Raw genomic sequence first — 24,031 nt, 5'->3', positions numbered from 1 at the left:
TTTAAATAACTTTTTTTCTACCCGCAAAACATTTTTTTAATTGAAGAAAAAAATATAGATTTACTTACAAATCGTTTTTTAAATAAAGCAAAATTGCTATTTTACTTGCAAATATTTTTTTAATTGAAGTAAAACATTTTTTTTTACTTGCAAATATTTTTTTAAGTTAAAGAAAAACATTTTTTAACTTGCAAATATTTTTTTTAGGAAAGTTTATTTTTATGAGCAATTTTTTTTTTTAATTAAAGTAAATAATAATTTAGTTGCAATTTTTTTTAATTCAAGAAAAACCTTTTTTACTCGCAAATTGTTATTTTAATTTAAAAAATTGTAATACTTGCAAATGTTTTTTTGATTAAAGTAAATATTCTTTTAACTTGAAATTTGTATTTATTAAATATATTTATTTTTTTAATTATTTAAAGAAAACATTTTTTACCCGCAAAACATTTTTTTAATCGAAGAAAAAAACAGTTGTGACCCTGTATTGGTGAGAAGTACGCACCCCGGGCATGAACTCCACAAAGATGGTGAGCTTCCTGTGGTCCAGGTCCCGCAGACAGCCGTAGTACTGGACGATGCGCTCGTGGCGAAGGTTCTTCAGCAGCTGGATCTCGCACTCCAGAGCGTTGACTTCCTGCACGCAAAGGCTTCAGGATGCCGCGCACCACCACACCTGCCGTTTATTTACGCTCACCTTGCTGGTTTCCTGGCAGTCGGGGTCAAAGGGCACCTGCTTGGCGGCCAGCTCGCGGCCCGTGTCGGCGTCGTAGCACAGGTAAACCTCCCCGAAGGCGCCGCGGCCCAGCAGCTTGCCTTGCCGCCAGTTGACCGGCGCTCGCGGCGCTGCCGGCACAAGATGATGGACTGCATCATTCACAGTATCGCCACAAATAATAAATACTTGACGCAGAAAATGTTAGTGAGTGTGAGATAATTGTGGAATATTTATCAACCATTACATTTCTTTTTCTGCCACTTCTGGTATCGTTGTTGAGTCCTACAAAGTGTTTGTACTGCAAGTACTTTTTGACATGCATCTTAGTCACCAACGCTCATCAGTAGAGCTGTATCAATCACATATTGATATCAATGCCATATCAAAAGACAAGTATGGGAATGAAATGTGCGATGAAAGCGGTCCTGCAGCGTGTTTACTTGTGTGTGATATCATGTGCGATCCAAGCGGCCCTGCAGCGTGTTTACTTGTGTGTGATATCATGTGCGATACAAGCGGTCCTGTAGGGTGTTTACTTGTGTGTGATATCATGTGCGATGCAAGCGGCCCTGCAGCGTGTTTACTTGCGTGTGATATCATGCGCGATGCAAGCGGTCTTGCAGCATGTTTACTTGTGTCCGATATCATGCGCGATACAAGCAGTCCTGCAGTGTGTTTACTTGTGTGTGATGTCATGTGGGATAAAAGCGGTCCTGCAGCATGTTTACTTGTGTGTGATATCATGTGCGATACAAGCGCAGTCCTGCAGCATGTTTACTTGTGTGTGATATCATGTGCGATGCAAGCGGTCCTGCAGGGTGTTTACTTGTGTGTGATATCATGTACGATGCAAGCGGTCCTGCAGCGTGTTTACTTGTGTGAGATATCATGTGCGATACAAGCGCTCCTGCTGTGTGTGATATCATGTGCGATAAAAGCGGTCCTGCAGCATGTTTACTTGTGTGTGATATCATGTGCGATACAAGCGCAGTCCTGCAGCATGTTTACTTGTGTGTGATATCATGTGCGATGCAAGCAGTCCTGCAGGGTGTTTACTTGCGTGTGATATTATCTGCGATGCAAGCGGTCCTGCGGCGTGTTTACTTGTGTGTGATGTCATGTGCGATACAAGCGGTCCTGCAGCGTGTTTACTTGTGTGAGATATCATGTGTGATACAAGCGGTCCTGCAGCGTGTTTACTTGTGTGAGATATCATGTGCGATACAAGCTCTCCTGCCGTGTGTGATATCATGTGCGATGCAAGCGGTCCTGCAGGGTGTTTACTTGCGTGTGATATTACCTGCGATGCAAGCGGTCCTGCGGCGTGTTTACTTGTGTGTGATGTCATGTGCGATACAAGCGGTCCTGCAGCGTGTTTACTTGTGTGAGATATCATGTGTGATAGAAGCGGTCCTGCAGCGTGTTTACTTGTGTGAGATATCATGTGTGATAGAAGCGGTCCTGCAGCGTATTTACTTGTGTGAGATATCATGTGCGATACAAGCGCTCCTGCCGTGTGTGATATCATGTGCGATGCAAGCAGTCCTGCAGGGTGTTTACTTGCGTGTGATATCATCTGCGATGCAAGCGGTCCTGCAGCGTGTTTACTTGTGTGTGATGTCATGTGCGATACAAGCGGTCCTGCAGCGTGTTTACTTGTGTGAGATATCATGTGTGATACAAGCGGTCCTGCAGCGTGTTTACTTGTGTGAGATATCATGTGCGATACAAGCGCTCCTGCCGTGTGTGATATCCTGTGCGATGCTAGCGGTCCTGCAGTGTGTTTACTTGCATGTGATATCATGTGCGATACAAGCAATCCTTTCAGGTACACACCTCAGAGTAATATATTTTGGCACTTGACACATGTTACAGTTAGCATTTCAACATGTTAGCAGGTGTACATTTCAGCGTCATTATTTTGGTATTTCACCAATGTTAGCCGTGAGCACGCTATTGTTAGCATAGTACTGTTAGCACGCCATGTTTTTTGGTTCATATTTTCTGTTACGTGACGCTACTTGGCCACCACGCTAACTGTTAGCATTTCAGTCGGGCTTTGACTCTTCAGCATTCACGCAAAATTTCCGCCGATATTGTATTTTCGCATTCTTTTCGGAAAAAAATGTAAAGATGGTGCACTACACGGCCGCAGCCAGCAGAGGCGCTGTTGATTCAGTCAGAGCATGAGCAGGCAGACCGGGGGAAACAGGAGTTGAGAACGTTGAAAATGGGAGGTAGGAGAAAGACTCACATTTGGCCGTGCCGCGCTGGCGCAGCTCGCTGTACTGCAAGGTGCTGTCTCCGTTGTAGCTGCGCGTGCGGCTGGAAGGAACCAGCTGGAACAGGTTTTCCTGCGGCATGAAGCTGCGCGGAAGTGTCCTGCGACCTGCCAGGGAAAAAAAGACTTTTTAAAAAAATAAACAATTTAACAAGCAAATTGTTTTTTTTATGAAATATTTTTTAGTACTTGCAAATGGTTTAGTAAATATTTTTTTTAACTTGCAATTTTTTTTAGTAAAGACATTTATTTAAAATTATTATTCAAAGAAAAACTTTTTGACTCGCAAAACATTTTTTTTATTGAAGAAAAAAAAATTGTTTTACTTGCAAATCGTTTTTTAATTTAGCAAAATTGCTATTTTACTTGCAAATTGTTTTTAATTGAAATATTTTTATTTTTTTTTACTTGTGAATCTTTTTTGAATTAAAGATAAACATTTTACTTGCGAATCGTTTTTTTAATGAAAGTAAATAAATTGACTTGCAATTTTTTGGAACTCAAGAATTTTTTTTTCAACCTGCAAATTGTTTTTTTAATTAAATATTTTTTAATATTTGCAAATCGTTTTTTAATTAAAATAATATTTTTTTTAACTTGCATTTTTTTTTAAATTAAATAAAACATTTTTATTTTCATTTAAAGAAACACTTTTTAACTCGCAAAACCTTTTTTTAATTGAAGAATAAAATATAGTTTTACTTGCAAAATCGTTTTTTTGATGAAGCAAAATTGCTATTTTACTTGAAAATTGTTTTTAATTGAAATAAATATTATTTTTTTTACTTGTGAATCTTTTTTGAATTAAAGAAAAACATTTTTTACTTGCAAATATTTTTTTAATTAAAGATAAAAACATTTTACTTGTGAATCGTTTTTTTTAATGAAAGTAAATAAATTGACTTGCAATTTTTTTGAATTCAAGAATTTTTTTTTCAACCTGCGAATTGTTTTTTTAATTAAATATTTTTTAATACTTGCAAATCGTTTTTTGATTAAAATAATATTTTTTTTAACTTGCATTTTTAAAAAAAAATTAAATAAAACATTTTTATTTTCATTTAAAGAAACACTATTTAACTCGCAAAACATTTTTTTAATTAAAGAATAAAATATAGTTTTACTTGCAAAATCGTTTTTTGATGAAGCAAAATTGCTATTTTACTTGCAAATTGTTTTTAATTGAAATAAATATAATTTTTTTTACTTGTGAATCTTTTTTGAATTAAAGAAAAACATTTTTTACTTGCAAATATTTTTTTAATTAAAGATAAAAACATTTTACTTGCGAATCGTTTTTTTAATGAAAGTAAATAAATTGACTTGCAATTTTTTGGAATTCAAGAATTTTTTTTTCAACCTGCAAATTGTTTTTTTAATTAAATATTTTTTAATATTTGCAAATCGTTTTTTAATTAAAATAATATTTTTTTTAACTTGCATTTTTTTTTAAATTAAATAAAACATTTTTATTTTCATTTAAAGAAACACTTTTTAACTCGCAAAACATTTTTTTAATTGAAGAATAAAATATAGTTTCACTTGCAAAATCGTTTTTTTGATGAAGCAAAATTGCTATTTTACTTGCAAATTGTTTTTAATTGAAATAAATATTATTTTTTTTACTTGTGAATCTTTTTTGAATTAAAGAAAAACATTTTTTACTTGCAAATATTTTTTTAATTAAAGATAAAAACATTTAACTTGTGAATCGTTTTTTTAATGAAAGTAAATAAATTGACTTGCAATTTTTTTGAATTCAAGAATTTTTTTTTCAACCTGCGAATTGTTTTTTTAATTAAATATTTTTTAATACTTGCAAATCGTTTTTTGATTAAAATAAAAAAAATTTTTAACTTGCATTTTTTTTTAAAATTAAATAAAACATTTTTATTTTCATTTAAAGAAACACTATTTAACTCGCAAAACTTTTTTTTTTAATTGAAGAATAAAATATAGTTTTACTTGCAAAATCGTTTTTTGATGAAGCAAAATTGCTATTTTACTTGCAAATTGTTTTTAATTGAAATAAATATTTTTTTTACTTGTGAATCTTTTTTGAATTAAAGAAAAACATTTTTTACTTGCAAATATTTTTTTAATTAAAGATAAAAACATTTTACTTGCGAATCGTTTTTTTTAATGAAAGTAAATAAATTGACTTGCAATTTTTTGGAATTCAAGAATTTTTTTTTCAACCTGCAAATTGTTTTTTTAATTAAATATTTTTTAATATTTGCAAATCGTTTTTTGATTAAAATAATATTTTTTTTAACTTGCATTTTTTTTTAAATTAAATAAAACATTTTTATTTTCATTTAAAGAAACACTTTTTAACTCGCAAAACATTTTTTTAATTGAAGAATAAAATATAGTTTTACTTGCAAAATCATTTTTTTGATGAAGCAAAATTGCTATTTTACTTGCAAATTGTTTTTAATTGAAATAAATATTATTTTTTTTACTTGTGAATCTTTTTTGAATTAAAGAAAACATTTTTTTACTTGCAAATATTTTTTTAATTAAAGATAAAAACATTTTACTTGTGAATCGTTTTTTTTAATGAAAGTAAATAAATTGACTTGCAATTTTTTTGAATTCAAGAATTTTTTTTCAACCTGCGAATTGTTTTTTTAATTAAATATTTTTTAATACTTGCAAATCGTTTTTTGATTAAAATAATATTTTTTTAACTTGCATTTTTTTTATAAAATTAAATAAAACATTTTTATCTTCATTTAAAGAAACACTATTTAACTCGCAAAACATTTTTTTAATTGAAGAATAAAATGTAGTTTTACTTGCAAAATCGTTTTTTTAAGAAGCAAAATTGCTATTTTACTTGCAAATTGTTTTTAATTGAAATAAATATTATTTTTTTTACTTGTGAATCTTTTTTGAATTAAAGAATTACTTGCAAATATTTTTTTAATTAAAGATAAAAACATTTTACTTGTGAATCGTTTTTTTTAATGAAAGTAAATAAATTGACTTGCAATTTTTTTGAATTCAAGAATTGTTTTTTCAACCTGCGAATTGTTTTTTTAATTAAATATATTTTAATACTTTCATATCGTTTTTTGATTAAAATAATATTTTTTTTAACTTGCATTTTTTTTTTAAATTAAATAAAACATTTTTATTTTCATTCAAAGAAACACTTTTTAACTCGCAAAACATTTTTTTAATTGAAGAAAAAAATATAGTCTTACTTGCAAATCGTTTTTTTTAATTAAGCAAAATTGCTATTTTACTTGCAAATCGTTTTTTAATTGAAGTAAACAGTTTTTTTTTACTTGCAAATCTTTTTTAATTAAAGAAAAACGCCGCACTGCACATTTTGTGAGGGGTTGACGCTTCTAGCCTGAGCGCCCTGCTTCCTGTCTGACAGGAAGCTCTTCAGCTTTAGCACAAGGAAATGTAAATCATTGCTAAGCCAAGGTTAGCCTCTCTCAGGCAAGCTAACTTTTTTTTTTAAAACAGGTGTGTCCGCAGCTCATTTTTCAACGGCCCACGGCACAGTCGTTAGCATTCTAATATTAGCATGCTAGCTTATTTGCAGCTATACACCTTAGTGTCAAATATTTTGTTACCTATAGATTAGCATTATAGCTTTTTTAAAAGCTAATTTTGTAGGTATGCACATCAGTCGTCTTTTGGTACTTGGTGCATGCTATCATTTTAAACCAATCTTTCAGGTACACAACTCAGAGTAACATAATTTGGTCCTTGACGCATGTTACAGATAGCGTTGTAGCATGCTAACATTAACATGCTAACCTAAAAAAATGTTTTTTTAGATAATAAACAGGTATATAACTTTGTGTCATGTATTTTGGTATTTTAACTGTAAGCATGGTATTGTTAGCATAGTAGTGTTAGCATGCTAGCGTTTTATTTATTTTTTTTAGCTAATTTTGCCTATTTTTTTTGTTACCGTAAATTCCGGAATATAAGTCGCTACTTTTTTCCTACGCTTTGCGCCCTGCGGCTAATATTTATATATATACACATATATATACTGTATATACATATATATATATATATACACATATATACATATACACACACACACACATATATATATGTATATATACAAACACACGTATATATATACACACATATTATATATGTATGTTTTGTGTTCAATAGTTTTCACTAAACCCAAGCAGAGACACTGAAAAGGTGTGTTATTTTTTGGGGGCTATCACGCCATCTTTTGGACAAAAATGTAGTTCCCTTTTTAATGCCTTGAACAGGAAGTAAAGCAGTCCATAGCGTTTCTACTCTACTAAGTTTTACAATATAACTAAAACAATTCTTACTTACTAAACCGTCCCGTGTGTGACGTCTATAGGAGTGTTTTCATGCATATTTCCACGTGCTATCGTAACGGACTGAAGCTAGCGCCGTTAGCATCAGCTAATATGCTTCACTTTCACAAATTGCTCAGTAAATTCACCAAAACGTCACCGTGGAGTTATTGAGTCTGTTTAGCTGATTGGAGAGCTAGCTTGCGCAGCTAGTGGGTCCATGACCAGGACTTCTGTTTTGTTTGATTATCCGTTTTACTGCCCTGTCACAGACACTGTCTGGGAACAATTAAGGTATGTAAATAAACATTTACAGGATTTTTCTGTGTAAATAACCCATTTTACAACGTATATAAATATGCGACTAATATATGAAAACATATTTTTTCTGCAAAAATTTAGTGGGCGTGGCTTATAGTCCAGAATATGCTAGCTGTTAGCATTTCCGTTCAACTTCAGCATTCACACAAATTTTCTAGCCAAATTGCAGTTTGTAGTTCCTTGGAAAAAAAAGAACATATTGCAATGATTTTGAAGGCACAAACTGCTTGATTGACAGGCTTTGAGAAGGTTTGAAACCATCAACAAACTCGTCACTCACGATCTCCGTAGTCTTTGCTCCGACTGGGCAGCTGCAGCTGGCGGGGGAAAGTTCCTCCTTTCCCGTGGCGTCCTAACGGGAGGACACACAGGCGCTGAGTTCGCTCCACATTAAAACATCACAAAGTTCGCCGTCCGTGTCGGGAAAGAAACGCACGCCAGGGTGAGGTCGGAGCAGGTCATGTGATGCTAGCTTAGCACTAGCGCTGCTGAGCCCAGAGGAGCAGTAACTGAAGGCAGGTGGGGACCAGTGCTGACGCACGCACGCACGCACGCACGCACGCACGCACGCACACGCACGCGCGCACACGCACGCACACACAATAGAGAGCAATTGGAAGCAGCTGTTTAGTCAGACGACTCTGTGTGGCCGTCTCCATGGCAACGGGAGTTGTATTTACTGTTTGTCTGGGCACAGAATGGAGAGGAAAAATGGCCTCAGCAGCGACTGATAAACAAATAGTGGAGAGGGCTTTACATTAGTGTGTGTCTGTGTGTGTGTGTTACTGTACACTGATGTGTGTCTGTGTGTGTGTGTGTTACTGTACACTGATGTGTGTGTGTGTGTGTGTTACTGTACACTGATGTGTGTCTGTGTGTGTGTGTGTTACTGTACACTGATGTGTGTCTGTGTGGTAAGTGTGTTACTGTACACCTGTGTATGTGTGTGTTACTGTACACTGATGTGTGTCTGTGTGGTAAGTGTATTACTGTACACTTGTGTGTGTGTTACTGTACACTGATGTGTGTCTGTGTGGTAAGTGTATTACTGTACACCTGTGTATGTGTGTGTTACTGTACACTGATGTGTGTCTGTGTGGTAAGTGTGTTACTGTACACCTGTGTATGTGTGTGTTACTGTACACTGATGTGTGTCTGTGTGGTAAGTGTGTTACTGTACACCTGTGTATGTGTGTGTTACTGTACACTGATGTGTGTCTGTGTGGTAAGTGTGTTACTGTACACCTGTGTATGTGTGTGTTACTGTACACTGATGTGTGTCTGTGTGGTAAGTGTGTTACTGTACACCTGTGTATGTGTGTGTTACTGTACACTGATGTGTGTCTGTGTGGTAAGTGTATTACTGTACACTTGTGTGTGTGTTACTGTACACTGATGTGTGTCTGTGTGGTAAGTGTGTTACTGTACACCTGTGTATGTGTGGTAAGTGTGTTACTGTACACTTGTGTGTGTGTGTGTGTGTGTATGTGTGTGTGTGTGTACGTGTGAGAGCGACTGTACACTGATGTGTGTCTGTGTGGTAAGTGTGTTACTGTACACTTGTGTATGTGTGTGTTACTGTACACTGATGTGTGTCTGTGGGGTAAGTGTGTTACTGTACACTTGTGTGTGTGTGTGTGTGAGCGACTGTACACTGATGTGTGTCTGTGGGGTAAGTGTGTTACTGTACACTTGTGTATGTGTGTGTTACTGTACACTGATGTGTGTCTGTGGGGTAAGTGTGTTACTGTACACTTGTGTGTGTGTGTGTGTGTGTGTGTGTGTGTGTGTGTGTGTGTGTGTGTGTGTGAGAGCGACTGTACACTGATGTGTGTCTGTGTGGTAAGTGTGTTACTGTACACTGATGTGTGTGTGTGTGTTACTGTACACTGATGTGTGTGCGTGTGTGTTACTGTACACTGATGTGTGTTTGTGCGTTAAGGGTGTTATTGTACACGTGTGTGAGTGTGTGTGTGTGTGTGTGTGTGTGTGTGTGTGTGTGTGTGTGTGTGAGAGGGACTGTACACTGATGTGTGTCTGTGTGGTAAGTGTGTTACTGTACACTGATGTGTGTGTGTGTGTGTGTGTGTTACTGTACACTGATGTGTGTCTGTGTGGTAAGTGTGTTACTGTACACTGATTTGTGTGTGTGTGTGTGTATGTGTGTTACTGTACACTGATGTGTGTCTGTGTGGCAAGTCTGTTACTGTACACTGATGTGTGTGTGTGTGTGTGTGTTACTGTACACTGATGTGTGTGTATGTGTGTTACTGTACACTGATGTGTGTCTGTGTGGCAAGTGTGTTACTGTACACTGATGTGTGTGTGTGTGTGTGTGTGTGTGTATGACTGTACACTGATGTGTGTCTGTGTAGTAAGTGTGTTACTGTACACATGTGTATGTGTGTGTTACTGTACACTGATGTGTGTCTGTGTGGTAAGTGTGTTACTGTACACTGATGTGTGTGTGTGTGTGACTGTACACTGATGTGTGTGTGTGTGTGGTAAGTGTGTTACTGTACACTGATGTGTGTGTGTGTGACTGTACACTGATGTGTGTGTGTGTGTGGTAAGTGCGTTACTGTACACTGATGTGTGTTTGTGCGTTAAGGGTGTTACTGTACACTTGTGTGTGTGTGTGTGTGTATATGTGTGTGTGTGTATGTGTGTGTGTGTGGAAGGGGCGTGGAGGGGTGAGGGGGGCGGGGGGGGGGGGTAGTGTTGTGCAGGTGTGTGTCTCACTCACCTTTGTATTCGTAGTTGAGGTTCATGTAATTGTTGTCACGGTTGTTCTGTGAGAAAGGTGGACTGCATAGACAGAAAGAGTAAAAAAAAACATTAACTTGCTATTCTGCTTCTCTTTCAAGTGCAGTCTGGTTCCAGCTGTATATATATATATATATATATATATATATATATATATATATATATAGCTTGCATGCAGTCCGCTTTCAGGCCCCGGCCAAAATGTTGCGGCCAAAATGTTGCTGATTTGGCGTTGGGCTGTTAGCTTTGCTAGCTACTAGCAGTTTTAACGTGTTTATTGGCACGATGGTCGTACGCTGCGCAGGTCAGAGCTGTCAGATGTCTTAGAGATGGCAAACACTCTTCTGGTCCTTTAAAGCCTCGTCCAGATGTTTACTGACATAATAATACTCATGTTTAAATCACTTTTATGCCTCCAAATATCACTCCTTGACTACTAATGATCTGTATCTTCCGTATGGTGGATCCCCAGTGTACACACACTAATAGTATGGTGGATCCCCAGTGTACACACACTAATAGTATGGTGGATCCCCAGTGTACACACACTAATAGTATGGTGGATCCCCAGTGTACACACACTAATAGTATGGTGCATCCCCAGTGTACACACACTAATAGTATGGTGGATCCCCAGTGTACACACACTAATAGTATGGTGCATCCCCAGTGTATACACACTAATAGTATGGTGCATCCCCAGTGTATACACACTAATAGTATGGTGGATCCCCAGTGTACACACACTAATAGTATGGTGGATCCCCAGTGTACACACACTAATAGTATGGTGGATCCCCAGTGTACACACACTAATAGTATGGTGGATCCCCAGTGTATACACACTAATAGTATGGTGCATCCCCAGTGTATACACACTAATAGTATGGTGGATCCCCAGTGTACACACACTAATAGTATGGTGGATCCCCAGTATACACACACTAATATTATGGTGGATCCCCAGTGTATACACACTAATAGTATGGTGGATCCCCAGTGTATACACACTAATAGTATGGTGGATCCCCAGTGTATACACACTAATAGTATGGTGGATCCCCAGTGTACACACACTAATAGTATGGTGGATCCCCAGTGTACACACACTAATAGTATGGTGGATCCCCAGTGTATACACACTAATAGTATGGTGGATCCCCAGTGTATACACACTAATAGTATGGTGGATCCCCAGTGTACACACACTAATAGTATGGTGGATCCCCAGTATACACACACTAATATTATGGTGGATCCCCAGTGTATACACACTAATAGTATGGTGGATCCCCAGTGTATACACACTAATAGTATGGTGGATCCCCAGTGTACACACACTAATAGTATGGTGGATCCCCAGTATACACACACTAATATTATGGTGGATCCCCAGTGTATACACACTAATAGTATGGTGGATCCCCAGTGTATACACACTAATAGTATGGTGGATCCCCAGTGTACACACACTAATAGTATGGTGGATCCCCAGTGTACACACACTAATAGTATGGTGGATCCCCAGTGTATACACACTAATAGTATGGTGGATCCCCAGTGTACACACACTAATAGTATGGTGGATCCCCAGTGTATACACACTAATAGTATGGTGGATCCCCAGTGTACACACACTAATAGTATGGTGGATCCCCAGTGTACACACACTAATAGTATGGTGGATCCCCAGTGTATACACACTAATAGTATGGTGCATCCCCAGTGTATACACACTAATAGTATGGTGGATCCCCAGTGTATACACACTAATAGTATGGTGGATCCCCAGTGTATACACACTAATAGTATGGTGGATCCCCAGTGTATACACACTAATAGTATGGTGGATCCCCAGTGTATACACACTAATAGTATGGTGGATCCCCAGTGTAGACACACTAATAGTATGGTGGATCCCCAGTGTATACACACTAATAGTATGGTGGATCCCCAGTGTACACACACTAATAGTATGGTGGATCCCCAGTGTATACACACTAATAGTATGGTGGATCCCCAGTGTATACACACTAATAGTATGGTGGATCCCCAGTGTATACACACTAATAGTATGGTGGATCCCCAGTGTATACACACTAATAGTATGATGGATCCCCAGTGTATACACACTAATAGTATGGTGGATCCCCAGTGTATACACACTAATAGTATGGTGGATCCCCAGTGTATACACACTAATAGTATGGTGCATCCCCAGTGTATACACACTAATAGTATGGTGGATCCCCAGTGTACACACACTAATAGTATGGTGGATCCCCAGTGTATACACACTAATAGTATGGTGGATCCCCAGTGTATACACACTAATAGTATGGTGGATCCCCAGTGTATACACACTAATAGTATGGTGGATCCCCAGTGTATACACACTAATAGTATGGTGGATCCCCAGTGTATACACACTAATAGTATGGTGGATCCCCAGTGTATACACACTAATAGTATGGTGGATCCCCAGTGTATACACACTAATAGTATGGTGCATCCCCAGTGTATACACACTAATAGTATGGTGCATCCCCAGTGTATACACACTAATAGTATGGTGCATCCCCAGTGTATACACACTAATAGTATGGTGCATCCCCAGTGTATACACACTAATAGTATGGTGCATCCCCAGTGTATACACACTAATAGTATGGTGCATCCCCAGTGTATACACACTAATAGTATGGTGCATCCCCAGTGTATACACACTAATAGTATGGTGCATCCCCAGTGTATACACACTAATAGTATGGTGCATCCCCAGTGTATACACACTAATAGTATGGTGCATCCCCAGTGTATACACACTAATAGTATGGTGCATCCCCAGTGTATACACACTAATAGTATGGTGGATCCCCAGTGTACACACACTAATAGTATGGTGGATCCCCAGTGTATACACACTAATAGTATGGTGGATCCCCAGTGTATACACACTAATAGTATGGTGGATCCCCAGTGTACACACACTAATAGTATGGTGCATCCCCAGTGTATACACACTAATAGTATGGTGCATCCCCAGTGTATACACACTAATAGTATGGTGCATCCCCAGTGTATACACACTAATAGTATGGTGGATCCCCAGTGTACACACACTAATAGTATGGTGGATCCCCAGTGTATACACACTAATAGTATGGTGGATCCCCAGTGTACACACACTAATAGTATGGTGGATCCCCAGTGTAGACACACTAATAGTATGGTGGATCCCCAGTGTAGACACACTAATAGTATGGTGGATCCCCAGTGTAGACCCACTAATAGTATGGTGCATCCCCAGTGTAGACCCACTAATAGTAGTTGAAGTTAAAGAGGCCAGGAGACCCTGGATAAGGGGCATGTATGCCCGCTGGCAGGGAAAAGTTCCATGCAGCAGTTTCCTGCCATTGTTGTTGGCGTTGTGATAAGCCCGGTGCAGGTAGAGAACCTTTCCGCCGCCTTTTTCCCCTTTTCCACTCCAAATCCCCTCGTTAGCGCTCCGCGTGTCCTGTCTCTCCTTCTGCTCCTCTCCTGATAATAGCGGCACAGTCCGGCCGTCCGGAGGAAGAGTGTTGTTGCCATGGCGACGGCAAGGTGACCTGATTCGAAACGCTCTTTGCCGGCTGGCGCCCGTGAGCGTCAGGGGGCCTTTGAACCCACACGGCGCCGCACCTGGGCATCGATACCGTTACTCAACGGGACCAATTTTTCGGTACTTTTGTGTGTCATAGTTTGATCATAAAATGTTTTTTTTATGTAACATTTGAAAATGATAAAAAAAACGGTCTAATTTTTTAATCTCATTTGCAGTGCAATTGCACTTCCGAGACATTAGATGGCAGCACTGCACAGGCTAGCTATGGTATGTCCTCTTATTAGACGGTCGTTTTCATTACCGAATTTAGAAGCGTTGAAATCGCCATGTAAAATCGCTAATGCTACGGCAAATCCAATGTGGATTAGCATTTTTGAAAAAGCGGAGCCTGGATCGTCTTCTACCGAGCATGCTTGCTTTGCAGCTGTTGACAATGGCAACTTCACTTGGAGGAAGTTTGGCTCTCAGTGCTGCTCGACTGACGCCACGCGCAACAGAGGTGTCTAAATATGGCACCGTTGGATTCCATGTGAATCGACTCCCGACAGAATTGGGTCAGTGCCTGTAAAAGAACCGAATTCTGTCCCCGTCCCCTCGACTCACCTGTCCAGCGCCTGGTCGATTGATTGACAGCTGCTCGACAGCGAGTTTCCCGCGCTGCCAAAGTGATCCAGCATCTGCAACGTGAGAAGACGTTTGAGTGCCAGGCCCGCCTACGCCCGACTCGGGACTTCCGGAGGGTTCTTACGCCGAGGTCCTGAGTCTCGGGGATGAACTCGCCCTCGCTGTGGATGCTGGTGTAGGAGCCCTGGCGGGCGATCTGCTGCTGCTCCTCGGGGACGCTGCCTGGGGGCGGCGACGTGCGACCCGTGTGCAGAGACCCTGTGTGGGGGGGGATGACACGTGAGACGCCACAAGGACCGAGACGACCTTTTTCTGAGGTTTGTTCTTCTTTATCAGTGACAGTCGCGAGTCCAAGATGTTAGAAGGCAGTAGTGTTGTTTTTGGTCGCGCCCTAAAAAGTGTTAATACTGCAAGTAAAGGCCTGAGGGGTATAAGTTGAAGTTCAAAAGTTAAAGTACCCATGATTGTCACACACACACACACTAGGTGTGGCGAAATTATTCTCTGCATTTGACCCCTGGGAGGTGAGGGGAGCAGTGAGCAGCAGCGGTGGCCGCGCCCGGGAATCATTTTTGGTGATTTAACCGCCAATTCCAACCCTTGATGCTGAGTGCCAAGCAGGGAGGTAATGGGTCCCATTTTTATAGTCTTTGGTATGACTCGGGCGGAGTTTGAACTCACGACCTACCGATCTGAGGGCGGATAGTCTGTATATTTGAGTTTTTTGGTGCAGACGATTAAAAAAAAAAAAGTCGCCGCCCCCTTACTTCCTTTGCACAACATGGCTAATGCCAAGAGCGAGACGTTTGTTTCCAAAGAAAGGAAAAGTGCGCCCGGTGGCTAGGTTTTGCGAGTGAATGTTGAATTGTCGCACCCCACGACGTGTTTATACTCTAGGTATTGTGCTTCCTACACACCAGATGTTTAATTGTAACATTCATCGTAGTTGTACTGTCTTTTCCAGACTATAAGCCGCACCCACTAAATTTTAGGGGACATTTTCTTCCCCATTAAGGATCCACACCAGACTATAAGCCACACCCACTAAATTTTAGAGGACATCCCCCCCCCCCGCAAAGGATCCACACCAGACTATAAGCCGCACCCACTAAATTTTAGGGGACAAATTCCCCCGTAAAGGATCCACACCAGACTATAAGCCGCACCCACTAAATTTTAGGGGACATCCCCCCCGTAAAGGATCCACACCAGACTATAAGCCGCACCCACAACATTTTAGGGTAAATTCCCCCCGTAAAGGATCCACACCAGACTATAAGCCGCACCCACTAAATTTTAGGGGACATTTTCTCCCCATAAAGGATCCACACCAGACTATAAGCCGCACCCACTACATTTTAGGGGACATTCCCCCCCCCAGTAAAGGATCCACACCGGACTATTTGCCGCACCCACTAAATTTTAGGGGACATTCCCCCCGTAAAGGATCCACACCAGACTATAAGCCGCACCCACTAAATTTTAGGGGACATTCCCCCCCCCAGTAAAGGATCCACACCAGACTATAAGCCGCACCCACTAAATTTTAGGGGACATTCCCCCCCCAGTAAAGGATCCACACCAGACTATAAGCCGCACCCACTAAATTTTAGGGGACATTCCCCCCCCCAGTAAAGGATCCACACCAGACTATAAGCCGCACCCACTAAATTTTAGGGGACATTCCCCCCCCATAAAGGATCCATACCAGACTATAAGCCGCACCCACTAAATTTTAGGGGACATTTTCTCCCCATAAAGGATCCACACCAGACTATAAGCCGCACCCACTAAATTTTAGGGGACATTTTCTCCCCATAAAGGATCCACACCAGACTATAAGCCGCACCCACTAAATTTTAGGGGACATTTTCTCCCCATAAAGGATCCACACCAGACTATAAGCCGCACCCACTAAATTTTAGGGGACATTTTCTCCCCATAAAGGATCCACACCAGACTATAAGCCGCACCCACTAAATTTTAGGGGACATTTTCTCCCCATAAAGGATCCACACCAGACTATAAGCCGCACCCACTAAATTTTAGGGGACATTCCCCCCCACCCATAGAGGATCCACACCAGTTTAATTGTAACATTCTTAGTAGTAGTTTCCTTTACCAAATTTGGAGGTGTTAAAATCGCAATGTAAAATCGCTAATGCTAATGGTAGCCTGTCTATGGCAAACCAGCATTGACTTAGCATCAAGCTGTTAAATCTTTTTAAATATAACAACAACACGTTTGGCTATTTTATGTTACCATTATCTGTTTTACAGAAGATAAATATTCTTTATGTCTAAACATGTTTTATAACTATTAATTATAAATCCTCTAAAGGCTTAGTTGGCCACATGCGTGGACAGCACCTTTTAGCTCTTATTTCCAAAAATTGTGTACACTACTGAATTGGGGTCGCATGGCCACTTACGTGGACACTTATACTGCCATCTGGTGGTGTCAGAAGAGTATAACATACAATGGAATTTGGAAAAAAAAAGTGTAAAAATAAGAATTAGCATGTCACTAAACATGAAGTACACGTTTGTGTACTTATGGACTAAGTACATCATATCAAAAGATGATTCTTAGTTTTTATTCTAATTAGGGTCCAATAAGCAAAGAGAAATTTTAAAAAAGCATGTAAACAAACAGCTTGGACCTTAAGAGGTTAAATAAAAATGGCTTTAGTTTGGCGTTGGTGCGTGTTACGTATTCCGCACTAAGAGATATAATGCTATATAACAGAGAGTTAGCGCCCTCTAGCTGCACACGTAAACACTCATGAAGCCAAGTAATGGAGGGTGGATGAAGTGAGCTCACCTGTGGAATGTTTGCGCACTCTCTCCGAGCCCTTCAGTAGCGAGCCTTTCAGGTCGCCCAGCGAACGCGACGACCTCATCTCGCTCTGCTTGTCTCTGCTGGTCACCTGCAGGTACTGCAGGGGGGGCCACAGGAAGTGGGCAAAACGTCATACTTCCTGCAAGAGGTGAAGGGGGGGTGGGGGTTGGGGGGTTCCTCACGTGGTTGTTCTTGGGGGTCTTCAGCAGGATCCTGAGCAGGCCGCTGGTCGCGGTGCTGCAGCTCAGAGACAAGACGGCCTGGTCCAAGTCCTCCTGGGTCTTCAGGGGCAGAAGCAGCTACAAAAAACAAACAATTATGAGGACACTTGAAGGCATCGTCACACTGGTTTCATTGAGGGTCACATGACACGTATGTCTGCCCCTAACTGTGAATATATGTATAACACTGCAAGTGCATTTGATGAAATATATTTTTATGTACACTTTTACAATAAATATGGATATTTACCAGAAAAAAATGGCAACTCAGACACCAGAACGTACTCAAAAATATCAAATGTTCTTTATTACTGTTATGCAGGACTGCTTGTATCGCACATGATATCACACACGTGTAAACACAGTGCAGGACTGCTTGTATCACACATAAGTAAACACAGTGCAGGCCTGCTTGTAACGCACATGATATCACATACAAGTAAACAGTGCAGGACTGCTTGTATTGCACATGATATCACACACAAGTAAACACAGTGCAGGCCTGCTTGTAACGCACATGATATCACATACAAGTAAACAGTGCAGGACTGCTTGTATTGCACATGATATCACACACAAGTAAACAGTGCAGGACTGCTTTTATCGCACATATTACACACAAGTAAACACGCTGCAGGACTGCCTATATCGCACATGACATCACACACAAGTAAACACAGTGCAGGACTGCTTGTATCGCACATGATATTACACACAAGTAAACACACTGCAGGACTGCTTGTATCACACGTGATATCACACACAAGTGAACACAGTGCAGGTCTGCTTGTATCGCACATATTACACACAAGCAAACACGCTGCAGGAGTGCCTATATCGCACATGATATCACACACAAGTAAACACAGTGCAGGACTGCTTGTATCGCACATGATATTACACACAAGTAAACACACTGCAGGACCGCTTGTATCGCACGTGACATCACACACAAGTGAACACAGTGCAGGACTGCTTGTATCGCACATATTACACACAAGCAAACATGCTGCAGGACTGCTTATATTGCACATGATGTGACGCACATGATATTACACACAAGTAAACACACTGCAGGACCGCTTGTATCGCACGTGATATCACACACAAGTAATCACAGTGCAGGACTGCTTGTATCGCACATATTACACACAAGTAAACACACTGCAGGACTGCTTATATCCCACACAAGTAAACACACTGCAGGACCGCTTGTATCGCACGTGATATCAAACACAAGAAAACCCGCTGCAGGACCGCTTGTATCGCACATGATATTACACACAAGTAAACAAACTACAGGACCGCTTGTATCGCATGTGATATCACACACAAGTAAACACAGTGCAGGACTGCTTGTATCGCACATGATATTACACACAAGTAAACACACTGCAGGACCGCTTGTATCGCACATGATATCACACACAAGTGAACACAGGGCAGGACTGCTTGTATCGCACATATTACACACAAGCAAACATGCTGCAGGACTGCTTATATTGCACATGATGTATCGCACATGATATTACACACAAGTAAACACACTGCAGGACCGCTTGTATCGCACGTGATATCACACACAAGTAATCACAGTGCAGGACTGCTTGTATCGCACATATTACACACAAGTAAACACACTGCAGGACTGCTTATATCCCACGTGATATCACACACAAGTAAACACACTGCAGGACCGCTTGTATCGCACGTGATATCACAAACAAGAAAACACGCTGCAGGACTGCTTGTATCGCACATATTACACACAAGTAAACACAGTGCAGCACTGCTTATATCCCACGTGATATCACACACAAGTAAACACACTGCAGGACCGCTTGTATCGCACGTGATATCACAAACAAGAAAACACGCTGCAGGACTGCTTGTATCGCACATATTACACACAAGTAAACACACTGCAGGACTGCTTATATCCCACATGATATCACACACCAGTAAACACACTGCAGGACCGCTTGTATCGCACGTGATATCACACACAAGAAAACACGCTGCAGGACTGCTTGTATCGCAAATGATATTACACACAAGTAAACACACTGCAGGACTGCTTGTATCGCACATGATGTCACACACAAGTAAACACGCTGCAGGACCGCTTGTATCGCACGTGATATCACACACAAGAAAACACGCTGCAGGACTGCTTGTATCGCACATCATATTACACACAAGTAAACACACTGCAGGACTGCTTGTATCGCACATGATGTCACACACAAGTAAACACAGTGCAGCACTGCTTGTATCGCACATGATATCACACACAAGTAAACACAGTGCAGGCCGGTTTGTATCACACACAAGTAAACACGCTGCAGGACTTCTTGTATCGCATATGATATCACACACAAGTAAACAGTGCAGGACTGCTTGTATCGCATATGATATCACACACAAGTAAACACAGTGCAGGACTGCTTGTATCGCACATAATATCTCACACAAGCAAACACAGTGCATGACTGCTTGTATCCCACATAAGTACACAGTGCAGGACTGCTTGTATCGCACGTGATATCACACACAAGTAAACACAGTGCAGGGCTGCTTGTATCGCACATGATATCACACATGGAAGTAGAGAGTGTAGTACCTCCTTCTCCGTGAAGAACATCTCCATCTGCTGGCCAAAGGCTTCTGTCACTTTCTGCAGCAGCTCCTTGATCTTCAGAGGCCTCTGGAAGGGGATGATCCTGCAGCGCAGAGAGGTGAAAGGTCAGTGACTCGAGAGGTGAAAGGTCAGTGACTCGAGAGGTGAAAGGTCAGTGACTCCAACTCAACAAGCATTTGATGTTTTTTTGTGCTCCCTTGTTGTCTGTCACAGTATCAACAAAAACACCAAGTCTATCCTGTCCTCTAATAATGATAACTGACATCATTTTCATCACAATAACTGTCATTGGGGATGGTTTGAACCCATACGGTGCCAATTCAGAATCGATACCGGTACTCAACGGTAAAAATCAATTGCATAAAATATATTTCAAAATGATAACTGTGTTTTATTATCACATTTGAGTCTCACTTGCAATGCAGTTCCACTGCCAAGACCTTAGATGGCAGCACTGTACAGGCTATCTGTGTTGTTTAACTAGGAAGTGGCTTTTTCCATGCAGCTGAATGTTGCGCCCTACAACGTGTTTATACTGTAAGTGTTGTGCTTCTTCCACACCAGATGTTTGTCTTTTCCGGACTATAAACCGCACTGGTATATAAGCCACACCCACTAAATTTTAGGGGACATTCCCCCCCCCCCCAAAATGACCCACACCAGACTCTTTTGTTAACTGTTAGCGTGCTAACTTTAGCATTCTAGCACGCTAACATTAAAGTGCTAACTTTTTAGCTAATTTTACGTTTTTTTCTCTAATCACACAGCCATACACCTTACAGTCATATAACCGGTAGCATGTTTATGTTAGCATGCTAGCATTAAATTGCAAGCTTTTTGAGCTAATTTTGCAACCGTTTAAACTCGAGTCATATAACTTGGTATGTGACAGCTGTTAACTGTTAGCGTGCTCTAACGTTAGCATGCTAGCACGCTAACTAAAGCATGCTAAAACTTTTTCATGTAATTTTACGCTTTTTGCTCTATTTCCGCAGCCACACACCTTACATCCGTGTTACTTGAAATGTGAGACATGCTAACTGTTAGCATGCCGTTGTTAACACACATGCTAAATGTTAGCATTTTAATGTAAGCATGCTAATGTTTTAGGCTAGCTCTGTAGGTCTTTTTGTACGGTTACACCTAAAACTCACGGATTCTGACACTCGGCACCATCTTAAAAGTACGGCGGCTCCCGGCAAAATTTTGCGAAAATATACATTTTTTAAAATTATTTGTTTGTTTTATTGAACTTGGAATTTTAAAGTTGACATTTGAGTTACAATATTGAAATATGCAAGAAATACATGTTTGTTTAATTTGAAAGGGTATACTTGCATTATTATTATGTATTATGATTACACCAGTGGTTCTGTAAAAATAACAGCTATAATTGGTAGGTCAATATGTTGTCCATCAAAATAATTTGTAGGTCAATATGTTGGCCATCAAAATAATTTGTAGGTCAATATGTTGTCCATCAAAATAATTTGTAGGTCAATATGTTGTCCATCAAAATAATTTGTAGGTCAATATGTTGTCCATCAAAATAATTTGTAGGTCAATATGTTGGCCATCAAAATAATTTGTAGGTCAATATGTCGTCCATCAAAATAATTTGTAGGTCAATATGTTGTCCATCAAAATAATTTGTAGGTCAATATGTTGTCCATCAAAATAATTTGTAGGTCAATATGTTGGCCATCAAAATAATTTGTAGGTCAATATGTTGTCCATCAAAATAATTTGTAGGTCAATGTATTGTCCATCAAAATAATTTGTAGGTCAATATGTTGTCCATCAAAATAATTTGTAGGTCAATATATTGTCCATCAAAATAATTTGTAGGTCAATATGTTGTCCATCAAAATATATTGTATGTCAATATGTTGTCCATCAAAATAATTTTTAGGTCAATATGTCGTCCATCAAAATAATTTGTAGGTCAATATGTTGTCCATCAAAATAATTTGTAGGTCAATATGTTGTCCATCAAAATAATTTGTAGGTCAATATGTCGTCCATCAAAATAATTTGTAGGTCAATATGTCGTCCATCAAAATAATTTGTAGGTCAATATGTCGTCCATCAAAATAATTTGTAGGTCAATATGTCGTCCATCAAAATAATTTGTAGGTCAATATGTTGTCCATCAAAATAATTTGTAGGTCAATATGTCGTCCATCAAAATAATTTGTAGGTCAATATGTCGTCCATCAAAATAATTTGTAGGTCAATATGTTGTCCATCAAAATAATTTGTAGGTCAATATGTTGTCCATCAAAATAATTTGTAGGTCAATATGTTGTCCATCAAAATAATTTGTAGGTCAATATGTTGTCCATCAAAATAATTTGTAGGTCAATATGTTGTCCATCAAAATAATTTGTAGGTCAATATGTTGTCCATCAAAATAATTTGTAGGTCAATATGTCGTCCATCAAAATAATTTGTAGGTCAATATGTCGTCCATCAAAATAATTTGTAGGTCAATATGTTGTCCATCAAAATAATTTGTAGGTCAATATGTTGTCCATCAAAATAATTTGTAGGTCAATATGTTGGCCATCAAAATAATTTGTAGGTCAATATGTTGTCCATCAAAATAATTTGTAGGTCAATGTATTGTCCATCAAAATAATTTGTAGGTCAATATGTTGTCCATCAAAATAATTTGTAGGTCAATATATTGTCCATCAAAATAATTTGTAGGTCAATATGTTGTCCATCAAAATATATTGTATGTCAATATGTTGTCCATCAAAATAATTTTTAGGTCAATATGTCGTCCATCAAAATAATTTGTAGGTCAATATGTTGTCCATCAAAATAATTTGTAGGTCAATATGTTGTCCATCAAAATAATTTGTAGGTCAATATGTCGTCCATCAAAATAATTTGTAGGTCAATATGTCGTCCATCAAAATAATTTGTAGGTCAATATGTCGTCCATCAAAATAATTTGTAGGTCAATATGTCGTCCATCAAAATAATTTGTAGGTCAATATGTTGTCCATCAAAATAATTTGTAGGTCAATATGTCGTCCATCAAAATAATTTGTAGGTCAATATGTCGTCCATCAAAATAATTTGTAGGTCAATATGTTGTCCATCAAAATAATTTGTAGGTCAATATGTTGTCCATCAAAATAATTTGTAGGTCAATATGTTGTCCATCAAAATAATTTGTAGGTCAATATGTTGTCCATCAAAATAATTTGTAGGTCAATATGTTGTCCATCAAAATAATTTGTAGGTCAATATGTTGTCCATCAAAATAATTTGTAGGTCAATATGTCGTCCATCAAAATAATTTGTAGGTCAATATGTCGTCCATCAAAATAATTTGCAGGTCAATATGTCGTCCATCAAAATAATTTGTAGGTCGATATGTCGTCCATCAAAATAATTTGTAGGTCAATATGTTGGCCATCAAAATAAATTGTAGGTCAATATGTTGTCCATCAAAATAATTTGTAGGTCAATATGTTGTCCATCAAAATAATTTGTAGGTCAATATGTTGTCCATCAAAATAATTTGTAGGTCAATATGTTGTCCATCGAAATAATTTGTAGGTCAATATGTTGTCCATCGAAATAATTTGCAGGTCAATATGTTGTCCATCAAAATAATTTGAAGGTCAATATGTTGTCCATCAAAATAATTTGTAGGTCAAATATGTTGTCCATCAAAATAATT

The 24,031-nt window shown here is 39.0% G+C and overlaps 1 protein-coding gene across 1 annotated transcript in view; it reads right to left on the bottom strand.

Moving 5' to 3' along the window:
* LOC133630539 (mitogen-activated protein kinase kinase kinase 3-like) overlaps window positions 1-24,031 on the bottom strand; it is a 41,999-nt gene that overhangs the window by 10,494 nt on the left and 7,474 nt on the right. The window contains exons 2-11 of the mRNA XM_062022152.1: window positions 20,314-20,413; window positions 17,652-17,768; window positions 17,452-17,566; window positions 14,752-14,885; window positions 14,607-14,680; window positions 10,380-10,441; window positions 7,914-7,985; window positions 2,973-3,107; window positions 698-846; window positions 506-637 (exon numbers count right to left, since the gene is read on the bottom strand). Of these exons, the coding sequence (XP_061878136.1) occupies window positions 506-637; window positions 698-846; window positions 2,973-3,107; window positions 7,914-7,985; window positions 10,380-10,441; window positions 14,607-14,680; window positions 14,752-14,885; window positions 17,452-17,566; window positions 17,652-17,768; window positions 20,314-20,413 (1,090 nt within the window). The remainder of the gene's footprint in view (window positions 1-505; window positions 638-697; window positions 847-2,972; window positions 3,108-7,913; window positions 7,986-10,379; window positions 10,442-14,606; window positions 14,681-14,751; window positions 14,886-17,451; window positions 17,567-17,651; window positions 17,769-20,313; window positions 20,414-24,031) is intronic.

The sequence above is a fragment of the Entelurus aequoreus genome, linkage group LG15 (assembly GCF_033978785.1).
Source record: "Entelurus aequoreus isolate RoL-2023_Sb linkage group LG15, RoL_Eaeq_v1.1, whole genome shotgun sequence".
Taxonomy (NCBI): Eukaryota; Metazoa; Chordata; class Actinopteri; order Syngnathiformes; family Syngnathidae; genus Entelurus; species Entelurus aequoreus.
The sequence above is the reverse complement of the archived record's forward strand: the minus strand, read 5'-3'. Positions and strand labels throughout refer to the sequence as shown.